Source organism: Eschscholzia californica, unplaced genomic scaffold (genome assembly GCF_041429995.1).
Source record: "Eschscholzia californica isolate CP2 unplaced genomic scaffold, dmEscCali1.0.p SCAF_1, whole genome shotgun sequence".
Classification (NCBI taxonomy): Eukaryota; Viridiplantae; Streptophyta; class Magnoliopsida; order Ranunculales; family Papaveraceae; genus Eschscholzia; species Eschscholzia californica.
The window spans coordinates 40,777,607-40,796,569 of record NW_028238198.1 but is presented as its reverse complement, the minus strand read 5'-3'; the positions used below and the strand labels follow the sequence as shown (position 1 = coordinate 40,796,569).

Genomic DNA, 18,963 nt, shown 5'->3' with positions numbered 1-18,963 from the left:
TTCATAAAATTAGGAGGTAGAACCCATAAAAATTTTTTTTTCTATTTATCCCTGGGGTTGAATACCTCATTCAATAATTTTTTCTTTTATCCAATCCGTACGAATCAATAGAAAAGGAAAATCCCCCATGATACACCAGATCAGGCTCAATATCTGAAACCCACCTTTCTTGTTAAGAATAACAATCATATTGAGCATTATAAATTAACTGAGATCAGAGACTGAATTTTTTATGTTCCTTTCTGATCATTTGTTTCTCAACAGTTCATACATATTTAAGACTTCTCTAGTTTTTAGTTCAGATACTGCAAACTAGTAACTCCATGAAGGAAATAAATTTACACCCGATACTTATTATCAAAAGAATACACAAAGAATAACAAACGACATCTTACATAAACTGGTTAATCTGCCGACTGCAACGCTTTTAATCCATGGAAGGGAGTCAAAACCAAGACATAAATAAATCTCTATGAGGATTGTAGTACAGTAAGATAATATGGGTGCCCTAGACTTGTCCCTGTCTTCTCTCCAACAAATTCTTTACCATCAGAAGATTGAAGTTCCCAGTTTACAGTATAATTTGAAAGATCGTACGTACCAGGAGTAAACAAACAAATCTGAAGAGAAATTTCGGCAGTTGTTAAGGGTTCAAGTTTGACACTTGTTGAACTAGATCCAGACCAAATAAATGGAGCGCTGAAATCAGATGAGGATTTCACAAGTTCGGGTTCTGTAGCATCAGATGAAGAATCTTTGGTATCTTGTGTTAAAGATATATTGTGCCATCCTGTTTGGTTTCCATTAGAAGTAAGAGATTGAGGTCCAACAACAGCATCGCTTAATGGGCTACTAGAGTTAGGATGTGGGTCGAGCGTATTAATCCGAACAGAAGCAACAACGGTTGATGAGTTGTGGATTTTCAAATGAAGTTTGATTTCGCAGAAAGAATCAGAAAAATCATGATTCAGAGATCGAGGTCCATCCATTAACCACCATACAGGGTTTGAGCTTGCTATACTGAAAATTAAATATAAGAGATTTAGGTATGATGTGCGAGATCCAAAAAAGCTTTTGGTTCGAAAGTGTATTCTGGAGAGTGGAAACTTACCTGGAGTGGCATGAATGGTGAGAAAACAAGCGAGGGGGATTCGGTGGTTCTGTTTTTGTTTCTTGCAGCTGAGAAATCAGGATGAAGTCAGCAATACTTGGTTGTCCCTGACGCAAACATGGAGAGAAGTAAATGAGTTAAATTAGATAGAAATGACATTGTTCTTTGTTCCTTGAAGATGTAACAAAAACCCCAACTGAACGATAAATGATTTTAAGGGTGTAAACGGTAAACTATCAGATCGAATATAACTATACCTATATCATTATCCCAATCCGATAAACATATTATATTAATAGGGAACAATTTTGGAATTGTTCTCAGTGGGTAAAAATGTTCAACCTTATTCACTACTTGTTTGCAGAAGTATAAATAAATGCTCAACATGCAAAAGCAACCCTCGTCGTGGTCATATAAAAGATGTGGTACTTATATGGACATATGGGTACATTCTGAATTAAGCAGAGGTAAAACCACCAAACCTGCTTTGAGTTCAGTTGGTGCAATCTTTCATAATGGTGAAATTCTGCTATAGGTGTACCAGAGATATCGAAATTTGTGTCGTTGCTTCCCGGAAGACCTAAACGCACATCACTTCCTAAAATGGAGTGATGAACTGTGTCCTCACCCGTTGACTTACTGCAGTTCTGAATGACAAAATAAATTAGTACAACCACAAAGAAAATATCATTGTTTATCATCATGGTAATTTCATGACGAGACAGAAAATCAATTATCCCCACCCACCAAAATGATGTTTATTATGAACAAAAAATGACCAATAGCTGTTTTTAAACAATTATTTTCAATTGTGGCTAGATGGCATATTTCCACTACTAGATAGTGTCGAATGTTCAGTTAACCTTTTGCTTCGTTGTATTAAACCAAATTCTTTCTGAAATTGTTTAATTGTAAGCAATGGTAATTATTGGTGAACCATCATCTACAACAAACCTTGAGTTTAAAGAAGCAAGACAGTGCTTGGCCAGCAACTAATGACTGTGAGGAACAAATTGTGCCATCAGATGGCAAAGACACGATTTTCCACTGCTTTCCAATGGATGAAAGCTGTTGAAGCTGATAAGTTTCTGAACTTGTCCTGTTCATAATATCCATTCGCACCATAAACTCTTGCAACCTCGAAGGACAATGACTGATCTGGAACGACACATCCAATGATGGCAGAACCTGTTAAATAAAACATAAAGAGCAAATGGTAAGTAGTGATGAAGATGAGATAGCCAGTTGCGTGAGACTATTGGCAAGAATGGGATTTGACAAAAAAAAAGATTATGATTCGAAGTCCAAATTGATAGGTAAGTGCATTACCAATGCCATATCAACGAGAAAAGTGTGAGTCCCAAATCATACTTGACTGATGTGATGTATAACAAGTTTAATAGAGAACTCGTAAACGAATCAGTTTAATGCCATATCAACGAGAATCAAGTGTGAGTCCCAAATCATACTTGACTGATGTGATGTATAACAAGTTTAACAGAGAACTCGTAAACGAATCAGTTTAACAAAATCAATTTAAGATTACAAAGAAATATGATTTCTTTTCTTCATGTGAACGAATTTAGGATATTCAATAATATATCACCAAGTACACAAGCCAACACAATTTGAATTCTACAAAAACTTTAGGCAACTGTAGTACTTGTAGCTAGGTCGCCTGTTCTCTAACAGAATAAGTCTGTCTTCCATTGTGATGCCTCGAGAACTTTCTGACTTGGCACTCACAGCTAATGGCTAAAGCAAAATCTTTGTTGAAAACCTCAGAAGTTTAATTCAAATCGGTTGCTCCAATAAGAAAAGTTACCTATAAATTGTTTTGGAGGGGTTTAATGAACGGTTATATACAAGGGTAACAAATCTTATGGTAGTTGGGAGCTTCAATAACTAGAATTATCAAGACAAATCTTGATAAAATATCCAAAAATTATTTTTCCTATGATGTACTACAAACTTATGTCCAAGTCATATTTGGTCCATTTAATTTGTAAAGATTAAAGGGGGTTCAAAATACTCCGATATGTGCCTATTATTACCCAAAATCTTCAAATTGCAGCCAAAAAAATCGTGCATGGGTTGCAAAGTATTAAAATAGACAAACCCGTATTTACTTGAACACATTTTGACATAACATATATATGAATTTTAAAGGTAACATTACGTTAGATGCCAGAAAAGGCAATCACGATAAAGTCATGTTTTTATTAACAAGTCTGGTGTACCGAAGTATCGAGATTAATGCTTGAACTCTGAAGTTTCTAGTTTCTAGAGACCTGTCAAACAAACATTTATATCCACAACAAGCGTTCTAAGATAATTGTGGTACCTCCAAATCGTAATGCATCCTAAGAGTACGATATCTCATGCCACTTGACAAATTATCCATTTCATAATATATTGATATACACAAGGAGATGCTTCCAGGAATTCCTACTCGCAACCACAAAGGCCATTCAAAGGTTGTTTCCCCTTCAACTGTCACATTCTGCACAACCGAAAGGCATGAAATAGAACAAGAAAATGAGAAGTAGTTTCATGCCTGGTAAACAGTGCAAGTACGAAACCTTGTGAAAAACTGACCTCTGGGAATGTAAACAAAAAGCCATTAGGCCCATTAGAGTTACCCAGCAAATTAATGTGTGAAACGCCTTCCTCTTTTTCTAGACACGCAGGAGCTTCGATGCCTAATTTCTCAGGTTTGCCTGGGATTAAATATCTTGGTTGATTGATCTTCATCTTCATATTCTGACAAAAGATCACATAGAGAAAATCAATATTGAGTTCTGGCTTTATATAAATTATGTTGGTCCACATACATCGCATGTAATATTAAATAGACTTCTAGATATCTTATCCATCGTTTCCGTCTTCAATGGAGAGCAGAAAAATTATGCAGGAAAGTGAAAAATTTTAACTGCATCACTGTTTTTACCAGATTTTAAGTCACAGAGAGCAATGCTTAAAAAAAGTGTTTTTACGCCTCGATGCGGTTTTCCTTAACAAGCGTGGCGGTGCCTTGCGCAGTAAAGACGCTTAGCTTCCATTTCATATACTTTAATATAGCAATATTATTTTTATTTTATGAATAGTATATTTTATTGAATTTGTTTGTAATACTAAAGAAAATTAGATTTCTAATAGTAAAGTCAAAAGGATATGAATGCTTTTGGTCACTTCTACCCTTTTGTCTACCTCTAGAAGTCAAAGAAAAACGAAGAAAGTTACTAGAAGACTGAGGCACTGTTTCTGACGCGATACGCCTATATTTTGCCACGAGACGTATGCATTGATGCACATCTAGTGCACCTTTTTAAACAAAAAAGTAGTATATGATAGCAATCTAAAACCAATATGTACCCAAACTACTAAAACAAAGAGGGGCATAAGAGATAGTGTAGAAGAAAATAAATGAGACAAATGGGGGTAGAGATAGAGTCTAATACGGGAGGTGAATGTCGATATTTTTGGTAGTTCAGTTCTATACTAGATCAGCAACAACTTATGCGTTGTTATCCTACTTATACCAACGCTAGGGCAGACTCTATTCCCGTTTGCGTACCCCAATCTGGATGTTCGTTCCATTTTTGGGTCAGCGACCTTGTCCTCTAAATTTGGCATGCCAAAATCGTTAGCCTTAGTTTATCCAAATTATGTAGGATGAGGTATTGAGTCGTTAAATAGAAGAGTTTCCAATAAACTTCAAGGGCAAGTAAGAGATGATTCGAGATAGTTAGGACAATGTTCAAGTCCAAAAAGGAATTATATGTGCATTATTTGGTTGGCTGGCCCTAGCCCTACTCAAGTTTTGTTCAGAGCATTATTTAGTCTTTGTTTTACTTTTATTCATCTTCCTACTAATGGAAATCAGTTGCTAACCATGTTCGCTTTCAATCTTTCACTGCTTTTTGTGTAGCTTATTTGCATGATTTCTAGCAAATGCTATTACGTAACTCAGGATTTCCATTGTGCTACATCGGTTGTCGGTCCGTTGGCATCTACCTTATGGTGATGTGATCGATGTCAAGTTCAAACTTCAATGATGTTTGGACTACCTCCAAACATAGCCAGTTCGAGTAATGTTATGCTCCAAAACTCGGACTACTGCAGCAGCAGGGCACCAGATATCCATCCTAGGCTTTTACTGTTTGATGATTATTGATGAGTTATACTTCAGAGTTGAGAGTCAAAACTATTCGAGTAGGAATATACAGAATATGCAGGGGTTTTCCACCTTTTTTACACTGGCAGCTTCTAAAGGTCCGTCCGGACTCTCAGTTTAAATTGACAATTGGGAGGAGATCATGAAGCAAACTATAGCCTAGGAAGCACTCTAGAAAGCAGCAAACAGAAACACCATAAGCAGCAGCATTCTCCATCATCTGGAGTTGGTTTCGACCCCCAAAAGATGCCGGAACAAAAACACACCAACCTGGGATACTGACCAACTTCAGAGGAGGAATTCCTAGTGCGCTAGAAAGGTGTGACTAGTCCCGAGTTAAATAGAGGGGAGTAAAGGCATGCAAGAGAGTCTTCGTCAAGTGGGTGACAACCAATAGGTCCTACAACGAGAAAATCCTCTCTAATTAGGTGGAGGGCAGGAGCTAGAAGTCTTGTTACTAGAATAAAAGGGAAGGCAGAAGCGAGAACAACAGCTGAATGAAATACTAGGACTTCAGCAACCACTCAATGTCACAGAGCCACAAGAGATAATTTGTCATCCCAGCCAAGTGAAGAAGAAAAGGAAGGAAACAGAAGGCACAGTTGCTACACTAATTATCGCTTATTAGTTTAAGCCTAAAGGCAGAGGAGCCAAGGAAGATGGTGAACAGACACCATATGTGAAAAACCCCTTCTTTAGCTGGGATGGCAGCTTTTTCACATTACTTAAAAGAGCTAAAGGAATGCATGCATAACGATTCAAGTTTCAAGGAGTATTTAGGATCTGTACTAAAACCTTCACTTGAATTATGCTTTTAGGATTTATTTCGCATAACTCAAGGGCAGCCTTCTTGGATGCAACTGGAATCATGAGCAGCAACTGGCAAGCAAGACTAGGCACTAGTTTCTTCAAAGAAGGGGAATATTATGCAGGATTCTCTTTGGGCCCTAAAGTGCAATCAAGTAGCCAGATGCCTCTTTGCTTGCCCTGCTCCTTGATTGATAGGGTATTTCGGGTAGTTTAGGTCTTTAGTAGATGAATTGACTATTTAGGATATTTACCTTAGTATCTTTATAATTTATTATCCTGGTGCAGTAACCTGCTATGCAAGTTCAAGAGAAACTAAGACAATACAGGATTGAGTTCATGACATCAAATCTAATAAGGATTTTCTTTGTCTTGTCTGGGCCGGCTGGACCTAACCCTAGCCAAGCATTTGAGGTCTGCTCGGTTATTATGACCAATGTAAGAAATCCAGTTGCTGTTTCTGTTTATTATTTATAGTTCATTGCTTTCTTTACCGCTTATTTAAATGATTGAAACCTGTTTAATCCAAGTCTTCTGTGTGCTACAGTAATATACTTTTAGTTATTGGTTACGGTGCACCGCTTTATTCGAAGAATAAAGGTTTGACTTCAACCACCAAATACTGCATCAAAATGTGAAATACAATTGAATGTTACCTACCTTCACGGGAAACTCTGAATTGTTTCTCAAATTCAGAACAAGCCGTTGCAACTCGCCAGCATATACTTTTCTAGATAGGTGGTTGATGCAACCCTCCAGTTTGGGTACATCCTGTATATTGAAAACATAAAAGTAGAATTCGATGAAGGAGAAAAACATAATATGATATAGAAAACTTCCATTTTACATGGAGAAGAAATAGAACTTTCAATGACCTAGTACCTACGACAGGAAAGAGAAACGTTAACAAAGATTATGCACCTTGACCACTGTAAACTTCAGATTACTGCTCGAAGGATCCCTGGCTTTTCTTCCCTTGATGCGTTTCGTCTTCACTTGACCAGAATCAAATTTATGATAACCAACTACAGAATCTGAAAACTTCCACCTGACGCCGACGACTTTTAGAGTACCTTCTACTCTGGGTGTGACACTTAATTGGACCTGAAAATTGAAAATTTCTCCATCCAGATTAAAAGATACGTGGATTAATCATCACCAGTATGACAAAATGTGGCTCTTGCATGTGTGTGAACACTGATCATATTACATTGCAAGTCCTAGTAATCAGCAAGTAATTAAGGAAAAGGTAGAAGGTTGTTTTAACAGGTGTATTTTCCAACAGCACCGGAAAGAACATGTTGGGAATGAAGAAATTAGAACCACCCCGAATCAGTGGCAGTTGTCAATTCCAAATTTGGCATACCAAGCGAAAAATATCCTTACGAATATACTGAAAATTGTTAAGGAGCTAGATTTTGGACTCCCACTCAACTCGTCAGAGGGCTTCTCAGGCAGAAGAAACTGATGCAGCAGAAGTAGGGACCAGGACCATCAGGTTTTACTGAAAACCGATGAAGTTCAGCAGAAGAAACGACTAAAAAAAACTCGTATTTGTAACTTGAGCATGAGTATACCAAGACCCCAATGTCATCTCACCAAACAGCCATCTTGAGACGTTTGGTCAAATTCAAACTCGTGTTGTTTCCCTTCGTTTGCAACTACAAGGTTCACTTAATTGTTGGTGTCCCAACTCTTGAGAAGGAAACAGCAATACCCAGGATATTCCATTGAACATTTGAAACGCTTTAACAATAGCTGCTCTTAATTCTCCAATTCACAAACTTTATGATTCATGTAACATAAAAGTTGCTTCAGGTTATGTATATAAACTATTGGACCACCTCGCTTATTGATTATATATAGGATGAACCAACTTCGAGGTAAGGTTCTCTAGTCCAGATTCATCAAGTCTAAGCTATAAGAGTCGATCAAAATCTGAAACCCTGAGACTTGTGTATCAAAAGTAAATTGTACAAAGACTCAAGGAATTAAATTTCGAAATCTTTCGGTCGAAATGACCGATATATTTCCATTTCCATGCCAACCGAAATTTCCATCGAGAAAGAAATTTAACCAAGTTTCTCTTAACAATGCCGTGTCCAGGAAATAAATTTCGAAATATTTCGGTCGAAATGACCGAAATATTTCTATTTCCATGTCAATCAATTTCTACCAAATCTGAAATTTCGTTCCAGATTCTGGATTATAGACTATAGAGAATGAAATGCATCCCTTCATGTTCAGAGCAGTTGAACAAACAGAATGGATATAGGAACTCTAGCAATGAAGTAATATGATAAGCTTTAAACCAAATCTGGATAAGGCAAGGACTTAAATAATGGATACGTTACGTGATTCTATCCCATAAATATAAGAAATTATAAAATCTTCCATATCGTCCAGATAGTAAAGAGGGTAAACAAAAACAATAATAACGAAGTTGCCCTAATTTGAGACAAGTATATGGTCCACTACCTAGATTATAGGCAATGTTTGAAAAAAAAAACGTTTTCTTATCCTTAAGGCGGTGGGTTCTTAAGATGTGAAGCGGTGAATTGAGGCTCATGACTCGATGTGTAAAAGGCGTACATTATTTTTAACAGGAAAATTCTCCAAATTTAAATAGAACGACACTGATGTCATACTTCTTTTTTACTTTGTCATAATAATCTAAAGTTTAAGTGTTAGACAGACAAAAATATCAACGTTCATGATGAGAGACAAGTGTAACAATTCATTATGTTTCTCTGTTTTCCTATAATTAAAAGGGAACCACTTCCAAGTGTATCAATTATCTTTCCCTGGTTTTTCATTAATAAATGCACAAGATATTGAAAATAATAAACATTACATGTGAAAATAGGGAGTGTGATAGAAAGATCTTTCTTTAGTTTTTTCATTACAAACTTCAACACAGTTCTTTATCTTTCTCACTATAGGTATAAACGACAGAAAAGTTGTGTTTAAAATCATCCAACCCAAAACCGCGCAGAGTGGAGCAGAGAGTTCGAGAAAAGAACCCAGAAAAACGAAAGAAAAAAAGTAGATTTTGTGGAAGTATTGACGAAGAAGAAGAATCAGGCAAACAAAAATTGAAAAGAAACCCCATCTGCTGAAAAAAGCCCTGGGTTTGCTCGTTGAAGAGAACCTCCATTTAATCCCACGAAGAAGTGGAAAAGAAGGGAAAAGAAAGAAAAAATCATTCTTGTCTTTTGTTTTGCCATACAAAACATAGTCCGTGATCAAGGGCATGCCTCTAATGCCTTGTTGAGCTGGAAAAATGTGTATACCTCAAGGCAGGAGGCGCCTTGAGGTGTGTATGCCTCGACCAATTCTTAAAACACTGATTATAGGTAAATGCCAACAAAAAACAGTTCAGTGAAAAGATTGGGGCCATCTGAAACTTACCGCAGTTGTCTCGCGCCCTCCAAGAGAAAAGTCAACCTCCGATAATATTAATGAAGAGCTCCCAGCATTAATCTCCCTGCAATAATCAAACATCCACGCAATTCAACAACCTTAGCATGGAACAAAGGTTCCCAAAAGGATACAATAAAATATTGTTTTAGCAAAAAGCGAACATTTTAAAGAAGGGGAATACGTACCAATTGCTTTTCAATGTTTGCAATTCTGAATCCTTCTCACTTTCAGATGCTATAGGATCTCCCCTGTCTGCAAAAGTAGTGTATCATGAGGGCAAAAATAAGGGAAACATAAGAAGCAAACATGCAGAGAAATCAACTCGCAATACCAGATTCTGCTTCTTCATTTTCTGAGGCAAGCTGACATATGAGAGAAACACCAGAAATTGTAATTGGAATCTGAAGAGGGTTTCTAAATTCAATTTCCACTTTTATTGGTTCTGCAGGTAAACAGAAGAAGACATGTATTACCAACATGAGAATTTACATCTTATATCTTCAAAAGAAAAGGACTCATGATGCATGATTTAGTTTAAGTCGATTAGCAGATGTCTCGTCAGTTAAAACTACACTAGATCTTAAAAATATCTTGGGTGAGTTGCAAGCAAAAGCTTAAAACTGTACTAACACTAGAACGCAAAATATGATATCTCAGAGTGCTCAATGAAAAAGAGAGCTAAATTAATCTAAGAATCCAATTATACAGGTATCGGGCTTTTACAGATGCAACATTACATCCAATTCGTCATAAAAAGAACTTCATAACATGGACAGGATACGGGTATCCATGTAACCGCCCAGTACAAGCAGATACAGAGTGAAGAAAAGATGGGGATGTGGCAGACGTCATATATATAGAGTATCTGACAACTTAACAAAGTACCCAGGACACGACGAAAAATATAAAGGAGTATCCGTGTTTTCAAATGTCTAACAAGACAACCACTGAAATTTCCTCCAAAGAACCATACGGGGGTCATTGCCTTTCTCAAATTACGCACAAAACAATGATTTCCATATGGAAAACAATTATCAATTCCCATTTATACTGCTAATTTTTGAAGTTGAATGAATCAAAATAAGTTTGAGCTGTATAGAGAAGCTTATACTTCATACAAAAATGGAAGTATTAGCAGCATAAGCGTACTCCAGAAAATCACAGAAAGCTCCAACGTTTCTAATTTTCTAATAATGATGCCCATGAGGCCGTGATACAGTAAAATCAGTATATGATGGGCTCTAAAAGCATTCCCTTATGTACTGTTATGTAGACATGGCTTTTATGACAATGGTTTGCAAAATCCACGTGGATGGAGAATTGCAAGAAACAATGGAGATATTGTTTACAAAGAAAGTTTCGAAAGCATTCATATTGAATTCTTCAATAAATAACCAAAATAACAGTAACAGAGCAATCACAGCAAACACGAATCTTATTCATTTCTTCATTATAAATGACTATCATAATTTGGCTGTTAGATTGCACTCAAGTAAAAGGAAAAGATAAGTTCCACAATTGGTTACTTTGCGAGCATATGACTTAATATGCATAAACCTCAGAAGAGTTTCTACAAATGAGAAACCGACAGATTAGAATTTTTTTTTGCTGTATCCATACCTCCAGCTACACAAACATTAGAATCCTTATATTTCTTCAAGTTCTTGGATTGCGTATCAAGCCAATTTATCCGCATGGTAGGCAGTGAAGGAACCATATCCTCCTCCAACAACCGCCACAAACTTTCTTTAACATTTAGCTGGATTGCAGTAGGAGAGTAAAAATTAATCGAAGGCAAAAGCTATAAAATTAATCGAATATATATATATATATATATATATTCTTAGTTATTAAGTCCTTCATTTCTATTCAACCGTTATTACATTACAAGTCAAAGGACGTTAACCCAGATTGGTATTTTGTAGTCCTAACACGAGTCTGTGCTAGTATATACAATAAATATAAAACCTCACGTTGTACCCAGGCCAAGAAGTGATTGAAGTGTGTTATAAGATTATTTGAGTTTCGTACAAGTCTCTGACATGGCAACAAAAATATTAGAACGGAGTATACATGTTACAAGGGTCAAAAGAAATGCAACAATCCCCAACCATGTTTACCTAGTAGAGAGTACTAGTTCATTTAAACCAAATTCGTATGTACAACGTGCAATAATGTCAGGTTCCATAAGATGTCATGTAAAATCACTACGTAAATATCCTCTTACTGATCGTGGAAGTAATGCAATGTCTAAACTCGTGTATATGAGCAGATTAGCAGTTGTGCAAATGTAGACGTGTACGCATCAACCATAACTTCTCCGAAGACAGTTTAGAAATCAAAACGAACAAAAATGTAAGTTCTAGAAGTAGTGAAGTAAGATATATACCAATTTCCAGGTACCGAATATAAGAAACATGCTGTTGGAAGAGAGAATGAAGAAGAAATCATGCTAACGCATTGAAAATAATAAATGAAACACCACCATATGGCACGGCATATTGTCGTGAGTTTACCTCATTTGATGATCAACATCTTACTTTTATGTGAAAGACACATGATGAAATAGATACATTGCTAAATAAAACTACCACTTATTCCGAACAAATTAGAAAAATCAGGTCACCGGGATAACTGATCAAGCCAATGCATAGAAGTCTAACAGATTTACAAGAAAATAGGAATTCTGTTCCGTCAACAAGAAGCACATGTCAACTTACAGCAGTAGGAGACCCATAGGTTCGTTGATCTTCAAAAATAACCTTCGGTGAGGCCACATTGATAACAGGTAACTGAAGTCTGAATACCTCAAATGTCTTCCCCATTTTCTGAATATGGCATACAACCGTGCAGTATAGTTAATATTGTGAAGAATGGTTTAATGGAACTCTTCTTATCCTGTCTGACCTATTTAATTGAAGAATAGGTTGAAAGCAGAACTAATGTTCACCTGAACAACTTGAAGAAATTCTCTCAGGAACAACTCCTGTGTCATGATAGACTGATGACTACATGCCAGGACTTCTAACATATGTTTGATTGCCACGTCAAATAGCTCAAAAAAAGCATACCACCTGCATCAAATAGGAGGATAAAAATAGAGAAGCTACAGAGTTTAACGTATTATTTGTTAATCATTCAGATTTAAGACAGCCTTCCAGATCCAGTAACTCACTTTCCAATGTGGAAATGAACATGATCATTAATGTAGTTCCATGTGCTCCCTTTATAAACATTAAGAGCACCTAGGTAAGTCCTTATCGCATGCTTCCGCTGTATGGAGAAAAACCAATTTTAAGGAAATGAATGAACTTTGATTAGTACATATTCCAAAGGTGAATTATGTAATCAGTAACTTTTTACCTGATCAGATATCTGGTAACGATTACCCGCAAGAACCAGATGAAATCCATATTTTCGCAACATGGGGGGATTGGAAAACAAGTAGCAGTAGGATGCCTGCTCGAGCATTACAGCTGCATGTAAAGAAGGTTCCTGAGAAGAAGAATATTAGTGAGGACAGAGTAAGGTATGTCATGCTTATCCTGTTTCTTTTGTGCATTAGAAACTACCTCCGTAGAAATACGAAAGTAAACACCTGCAGCCTCTTTATGCATATCCCTGGACTTCAACATTTCTGTCCACCAAAGGCCGCACCTAGTAGCATTTCGTTGACCAGACGGCCCAAGTTTCTGAACAAATCCACATTATCACACTGACCTCAGTACCCAAGCCAAATAAATTTATTACTTCTCAAGTCAAATGAAATCATCAGCATGCTAGCCAAGTAAACTCCAACCAACCCTCCCTATAGAGAATGTTAACCCTTATATTAACAAGGGAGTTGATGCTTGACAATTGAACTATTGAAAGAAAAACTCACTGATCTTAACTGTGACAAAGGTTATAAATCTTCTCACATGACTTGTCTCCACTCTCCAGTTTCATCAAGTAAAAAACTCAAAAATAAGAGGAAAGAATGCCTTAGTGCACAGCCAAAGATCGCCAATACACATGATTGCATATTATAAATCATTGAAGAAACAGGGGATTATAATACCATTCTGAAGTTCTAGGGAAAAATAAATTAACAAAATACAATATAAAAAGTAAAACCAAGATTCTTTTTTAGTTTATGGAATGTTGAGGTTGAAGTATGAAAATAATGTCCAGAAAGTACTACAGATTATAGAAAAGGTGAAACTGAATGGTAATTCACAATAAAATATAATTCCATCAATAACCTGAAGGTACAGCACGAACATGATATGTTTTTTTACGACTAAGCTAGTCGTACAACAGACCTATAGATTTCATTGGCTAGAAATCTCACCTCACATGTGAATTCCATGAACACTACGGCATCAAACAACCAGAAACAATAGTAAACTACTAAACTACGAAACATATTTAAGGATCTCATGCCAGACTTGCTTTGTCTTATATTTTGTTCTAGATGCAGTGTGCAGCCCACTCGACTAAGTACTGCAAGACCAGTCAGTTGGGGTATTTGGGGGAGGCTTGACTCTCAGTAAGGTTTTTCCAGGGACCAACTGCAGCCCCTGTCCAAAATTTCAACCCTAACTTGTTATTCCCCTATAATACTGTGCCTAGTCCATATTTTACCAATAATAGTACTCCTAATTAACAAAGTTTGCCACTTGCCGTCAATAGAACCGATAAGTACTTTAATTAATTATAGCTTCCCACAAAGTTAATAAATAACTTAATAAACATATTGTGAAGTAGATGTACCAAGTAAGTACTGAAGGCAGTATCCATGCAATATTCAGCATCTTTTCTTGATTGATCCAACATAAAGTATGTAAGTGCTGCCATTTCCTACGCGTGCCAATAAGACAATAATAGATGAATTAAGCAATTATCTGGGAAAAGCTGTAATATAAGGAAATATGAAGTATGAACTCTTTGACACCAGAAAGACAAACAGATACAAATATGACGGAAATGACATTGACGCTTAGAAAATGCATAGGACTCGGGAAACAGAACATTGGTGGTCAGACGACACAAAACAAACCTAGAAATAAAGCAGATTAACATGAATGGATGATGCTTAGTGAACGTAACGGAGCTAAAACTATACCAGTTATATATAATCACACCAAATTTCTGTAGTGTACAAAAGACTTCGGTGATTTCTTGGTATTGGTAATGGGATGGTCATTGCAAGAACTCCCATGGATTTTATAAAGGTTTATAATCAAGATAATAAACCAAAATATAATTCAAGTAGGTAAACCCTAGGTTTCCTGTCATCTATGATTTAGATATCTTCAGATATCCAGTGCAAGAAAACTTCCTCTCTAACGAAGTTTTTTCCAAACTCAATTCTTATAATATGTTGTAAATTGTAATATACTAATATACATCGACATCGGTATCAGATACATGATATATATAGTATCCTACTGCCATACAATATGATAAAAAAGAATCATATTAATCCTAAAAACATAAAATATTGTTCCTTCCTATTCATTATACTCCAAGGATCACATTCCACAAAATCTTAAAAATCAGATAACATATTCAAGTGCAAATTCAGAAACTAGTACAATAGTTTGAAGTCTAAACAGCTAAACACAGTAATCAGGAATTAATACATTTAGATACTTTCAGCTACCTGTACACCTGCATAGCGCTTCCATGCTTTGTCAAGTTTGTAGTCTGTTGAAAGCAAGCGATAATTTGACAAGGCCAGTTCATAATCTCGCAACATGAATGCATAGTCGCCCAAAACTCTTATTTGAGATTCAATGGAGTTAAAGGTGTACCTTCAATAATATTATTATTAAAATATATATCAGGCTTCACAAACAACAAAAAATAAAAACTGATATGCATGAAAATAAAAGAAGTTTACATAGATCCATCGAGAGCATCTGTTGTATCTTCCTTGCCTTTTCTCCACCACAGGTTTTTTATTTGATTTCTGAAGCCCTTTCGTGTTGCAGAAACCTAACACATGATCAGATAAGGAAAATGAGTAGAATAAATAAATAGAAATGCACCATTAAAGAGTGCAAGAAAACCAGTATCGGAACCAAACATCACTGAGAATTAGTACCTGTTGATTGAGTGAACGTATTTTTTGCTCCATAAAAGGAATGATATGTTTGGAAGACAGATCTTGCATGAGGTCCTTCATCTAATGTCGAGTTTCGAACAACTAATATTTCGGTCAGAAATTCCCAGATATTAAAATAGCCATTGTAAACTTTTGGAATCAGAAGTACCCAGTAGTTTTTTTAGTCCATGTGAGCATTAGAAAAATTACCTCGTTAACATCATCGCTGTTGAGGAAACGACCAAGACGTTGATCAAGTGAAGTATCAGTTTTCTGCCATGCATAACAGAACATAAATTAAAATATGATGACATAGTACCTGATATCCATGTAGTATGAGAGAAAAATAGAAGCTGATAGAAAGTCCAATGCTCCAACTAGGCTTTGAAGGTCAACTTACATAAGGATCCCATTGGCTGGCCGATTGGTCAGTCATCCCTTCTTCAGAGGAGTTAATGCACAACAAGCCACAATCGTTAGCTCCAAACGTACTCTTCATTTCTGCTATAACATTCAGTGCACTGCCAAGAAATTTGGGAAATTACAAGTATATCAAAAAAATCTCCAGCAGCACTAATCCATGTAAATATTTGTTCACTTTGGTTATTTACCTGGCTATATATTATAAAGTCATTAAGGTTATTTTAGTCTTACGACTCTTAACACTACTACAGTATGAGATTTCAGTCAATTTTAGATCGAAGTGCCTTCAAATACAAATAAGAAAACCAAACAAACAAATTTAAACAAATAACAAGTCAGGGTAGAATAAACAAATTAATAAAGTAGTAAAATGGCGAGATGAGACTGTAAAGAGTCCAAGGAGACACCCCCTAACTCAACGAGGACGGCTATCAAATTATTGATCAGTGGCCAATGGAAGTTCATAATCAACAGCAAAATGTAGAATGAACAAAATAGAAAAAGGCAAAATGGCACTGTAAAAAATCCGAGGAGACACCCCCTAATTCAACGAGGATGGGTATCAGATTATTGACCAATCAAACAATAGTCCCTTAACTAAAGTAACTTCAAAAAGTAGAGTGTATCACTGAAGATAAGAATGGGGAATAAAGTTCACAACCCAACAGCACCAGATCTTATTCTTATAAAACTAATATAGCGAAGAGAGATGTTTTGGAAATACTTCTCTAAGGGGCCATCTTGATTATCATGAACCAACAAATAATGCTTTAGGATCTTTGGGTCCATTGCACCATCGTTCAGGAGAGAGGGCAACTGGTTTGTGTTGAATAGATCAACAAACTTGTTGGTAGGGCGTTCATCTTTTGAAGAAACAACCAGAAGACCTACAATACAAATTGGAAACAAAGACCTATGAGCAGGTTGACAGTTATTCATCAATGATCAATCACGAAACGAAATATAACAATAATAATACTATAGACACTAATACTCGCAAAATTGCTAATACCACTATCAAAATTTTATTCCATTCGGTATCAACAAAATCTAATATTAATGAAATTGTAAGTGCATTATGAAAAAGGATAGGAACAAAAATCTAAGAAAACAAATTGCACATGAAATATCAAAGCTTACATGCCACAGGATGGTCAAAAGCCTCATGTTCAGAAAAAGCTGAGGCACGTATAAGCTCCTTGTTGAAGACTTGAAACCAGGCCAAAGATTCAGGTTTAGTATCTGCACAAGAGAATAACTGATGGTCAATTCCAAATATTATAGCATAGTAAAGTTCATAGGATTATGAAACATGAAAGTATGACGAAATATAAGAAGTCCTCGCCCCTAGATCCTAGGTTTGACCACTATATGTTCAAGAATGAACGACAAATGAGTTTGGGGGAGGAACTGTTCTGCCCATCAGTTTCACTAGTTAAAAGCAAGTTCAAAGTTTAAAACAAATCAATAGATATGATTGAGCAATATATGATTCTATGAATCCATACATTCTGGAATAAACAAGAAATAAAACTGACCGGTAAGTACGTTCCCAAGTTGAGGTTGATCTGATGATAGATCGGTAGGATCTTTCTCACTTGCATGAGTAACTACCTTTTTTAGATGCTCGTTTGTAGCCTGATAAGAAAAAAAAATAACATTTGCAGGTTTCATGTTAATAGACAAAGACGCCAAAGTACAAACTTGATCGATTAAAGTAAACCGTGGGAGTAGAATGTTATAGTACAATCTACTAAGAACTACCCTAAGTTTGAATTTCAATTAAAACTTCAAAAGTCAAATGCTTAAGAACCCATCATTTCATACTCAAATAGAACTGTTCCTTTAAATTTCGTCCCTTAAAATTGTTTACCAGTCTAAGTTACGAAACAGGGAATTGACAGAAGATCAAACTTACCTCCTTATTCGGCTGCCGAATATCAGAAGCATAATGTAATCGAAGTTTAAACTTGTGCAACCTATAAGGTTGATCACTCACAGTGCGTACAGGTACTGAAACAAACAAGAACAATCTCAATTTCACTAACAAACCCTAGTAAGAAAAAAAAAACACAAGAACAAAAGGGGATGAGGGGAAATTAGAGATAGAGATTGGGAACTGACCATCAAAGTTATTGAATGAGCAGAAAGGATTGAGCATTTGGATCAAGTTAAGGTCATTCTTTAAACAAGATTCTTCTACAAGTGGAGTTCTAAGAACCATAACAACAGGTGTTATCTCTTCTAATAACAATTTACCAAGATATGAACTTGATGGATCCATCGTCATTTTGTTCTTCAATGGTGGCAAATCAAAATAAACCCCTTTTTTTCCCTTGGTTTAATAAATTGAAATGGAAGAAATTAGGGTAAATAAAGATCAAGGTAAAAGAGATCTATCTAGTAGGATTTAGTAATGAGAGAAAACAGCAGATTCGTACCTGTATCTAAAAGATCGATGAACTCCTCAAAATCTAATTCCTTTCTGATGGTCTTCTTCCAGCCAGCCCAAAGTATCGTTTTCCTTTTTCTTCTTCGTCCTAAGCTGGACCGATCGCGGGCCGAAAACGGAGTATGATGACAAGGGCCTGCCCCTGATCAAACCGCTTTGGGCCCACCAAATATGGAGGGGTGCCTCCAAAGGCGCCCCGCCTCCCCCTTTCTCCATATTTGCTTTGATCTTTTTTCACAAATTTTCGCCAAAGCACTTTGGATTGTTATGTGTTATTTTAGGGGTATCAAGTGTAGTTGGTTCTTTGAAGAAAGACTTCAAAAGATCTCAATGTCATATTAAAGATCTATTCTAAATTTTAATATTTTATCTTTCAAAGGTTTTCGAAGTCATTAAACTTTCAAAATATCTACCATCAGCTTTGGCTGATTTCGAATGATTTATAAGTAGTTATGGACTTGAATTGACCTAAGAGCGTA

The 18,963-nt window shown here is 36.1% G+C and overlaps 1 protein-coding gene across 2 annotated transcripts; it reads right to left on the bottom strand.

The window, feature by feature from the left end:
- Positions 1–165: 165 nt before the first annotated feature.
- On the bottom strand, positions 166–18,628 carry LOC147566838 (Tetratricopeptide repeat (TPR)-like superfamily protein). 2 transcript variants are annotated; one of them, XR_015230577.1, is made up of 29 exons: positions 18,474–18,601; positions 18,157–18,367; positions 17,951–18,045; positions 17,571–17,670; positions 17,173–17,274; positions 16,757–16,919; positions 16,010–16,130; positions 15,820–15,882; positions 15,610–15,690; positions 15,406–15,500; positions 15,166–15,316; positions 14,274–14,360; positions 13,091–13,210; positions 12,882–13,013; positions 12,694–12,791; positions 12,469–12,592; positions 12,239–12,346; positions 11,139–11,277; positions 9,850–9,960; positions 9,704–9,770; positions 9,507–9,582; positions 7,017–7,199; positions 6,756–6,866; positions 3,710–3,874; positions 3,456–3,614; positions 2,066–2,299; positions 1,497–1,758; positions 1,112–1,453; positions 166–1,020 (listed from the first exon to the last, which is right to left on the bottom strand). XR_015230577.1 is itself a non-coding variant. In XM_086653410.1 (29 exons), exons 2-29 carry the CDS (start codon positions 18,320–18,322, stop codon positions 471–473), a joined length of 3,873 nt encoding a protein of 1,290 aa, XP_086509536.1. In that variant the 5' UTR covers positions 18,323–18,367; positions 18,474–18,628; the 3' UTR covers positions 166–470. The 2 variants fall into 2 exon arrangements, 1 of the variants encoding a protein (XP_086509536.1); XM_086653410.1 differs by having other exon boundaries at positions 1,112–1,218; positions 1,594–1,758; positions 18,474–18,628.
- Positions 18,629–18,963: the final 335 nt, after the last annotated feature.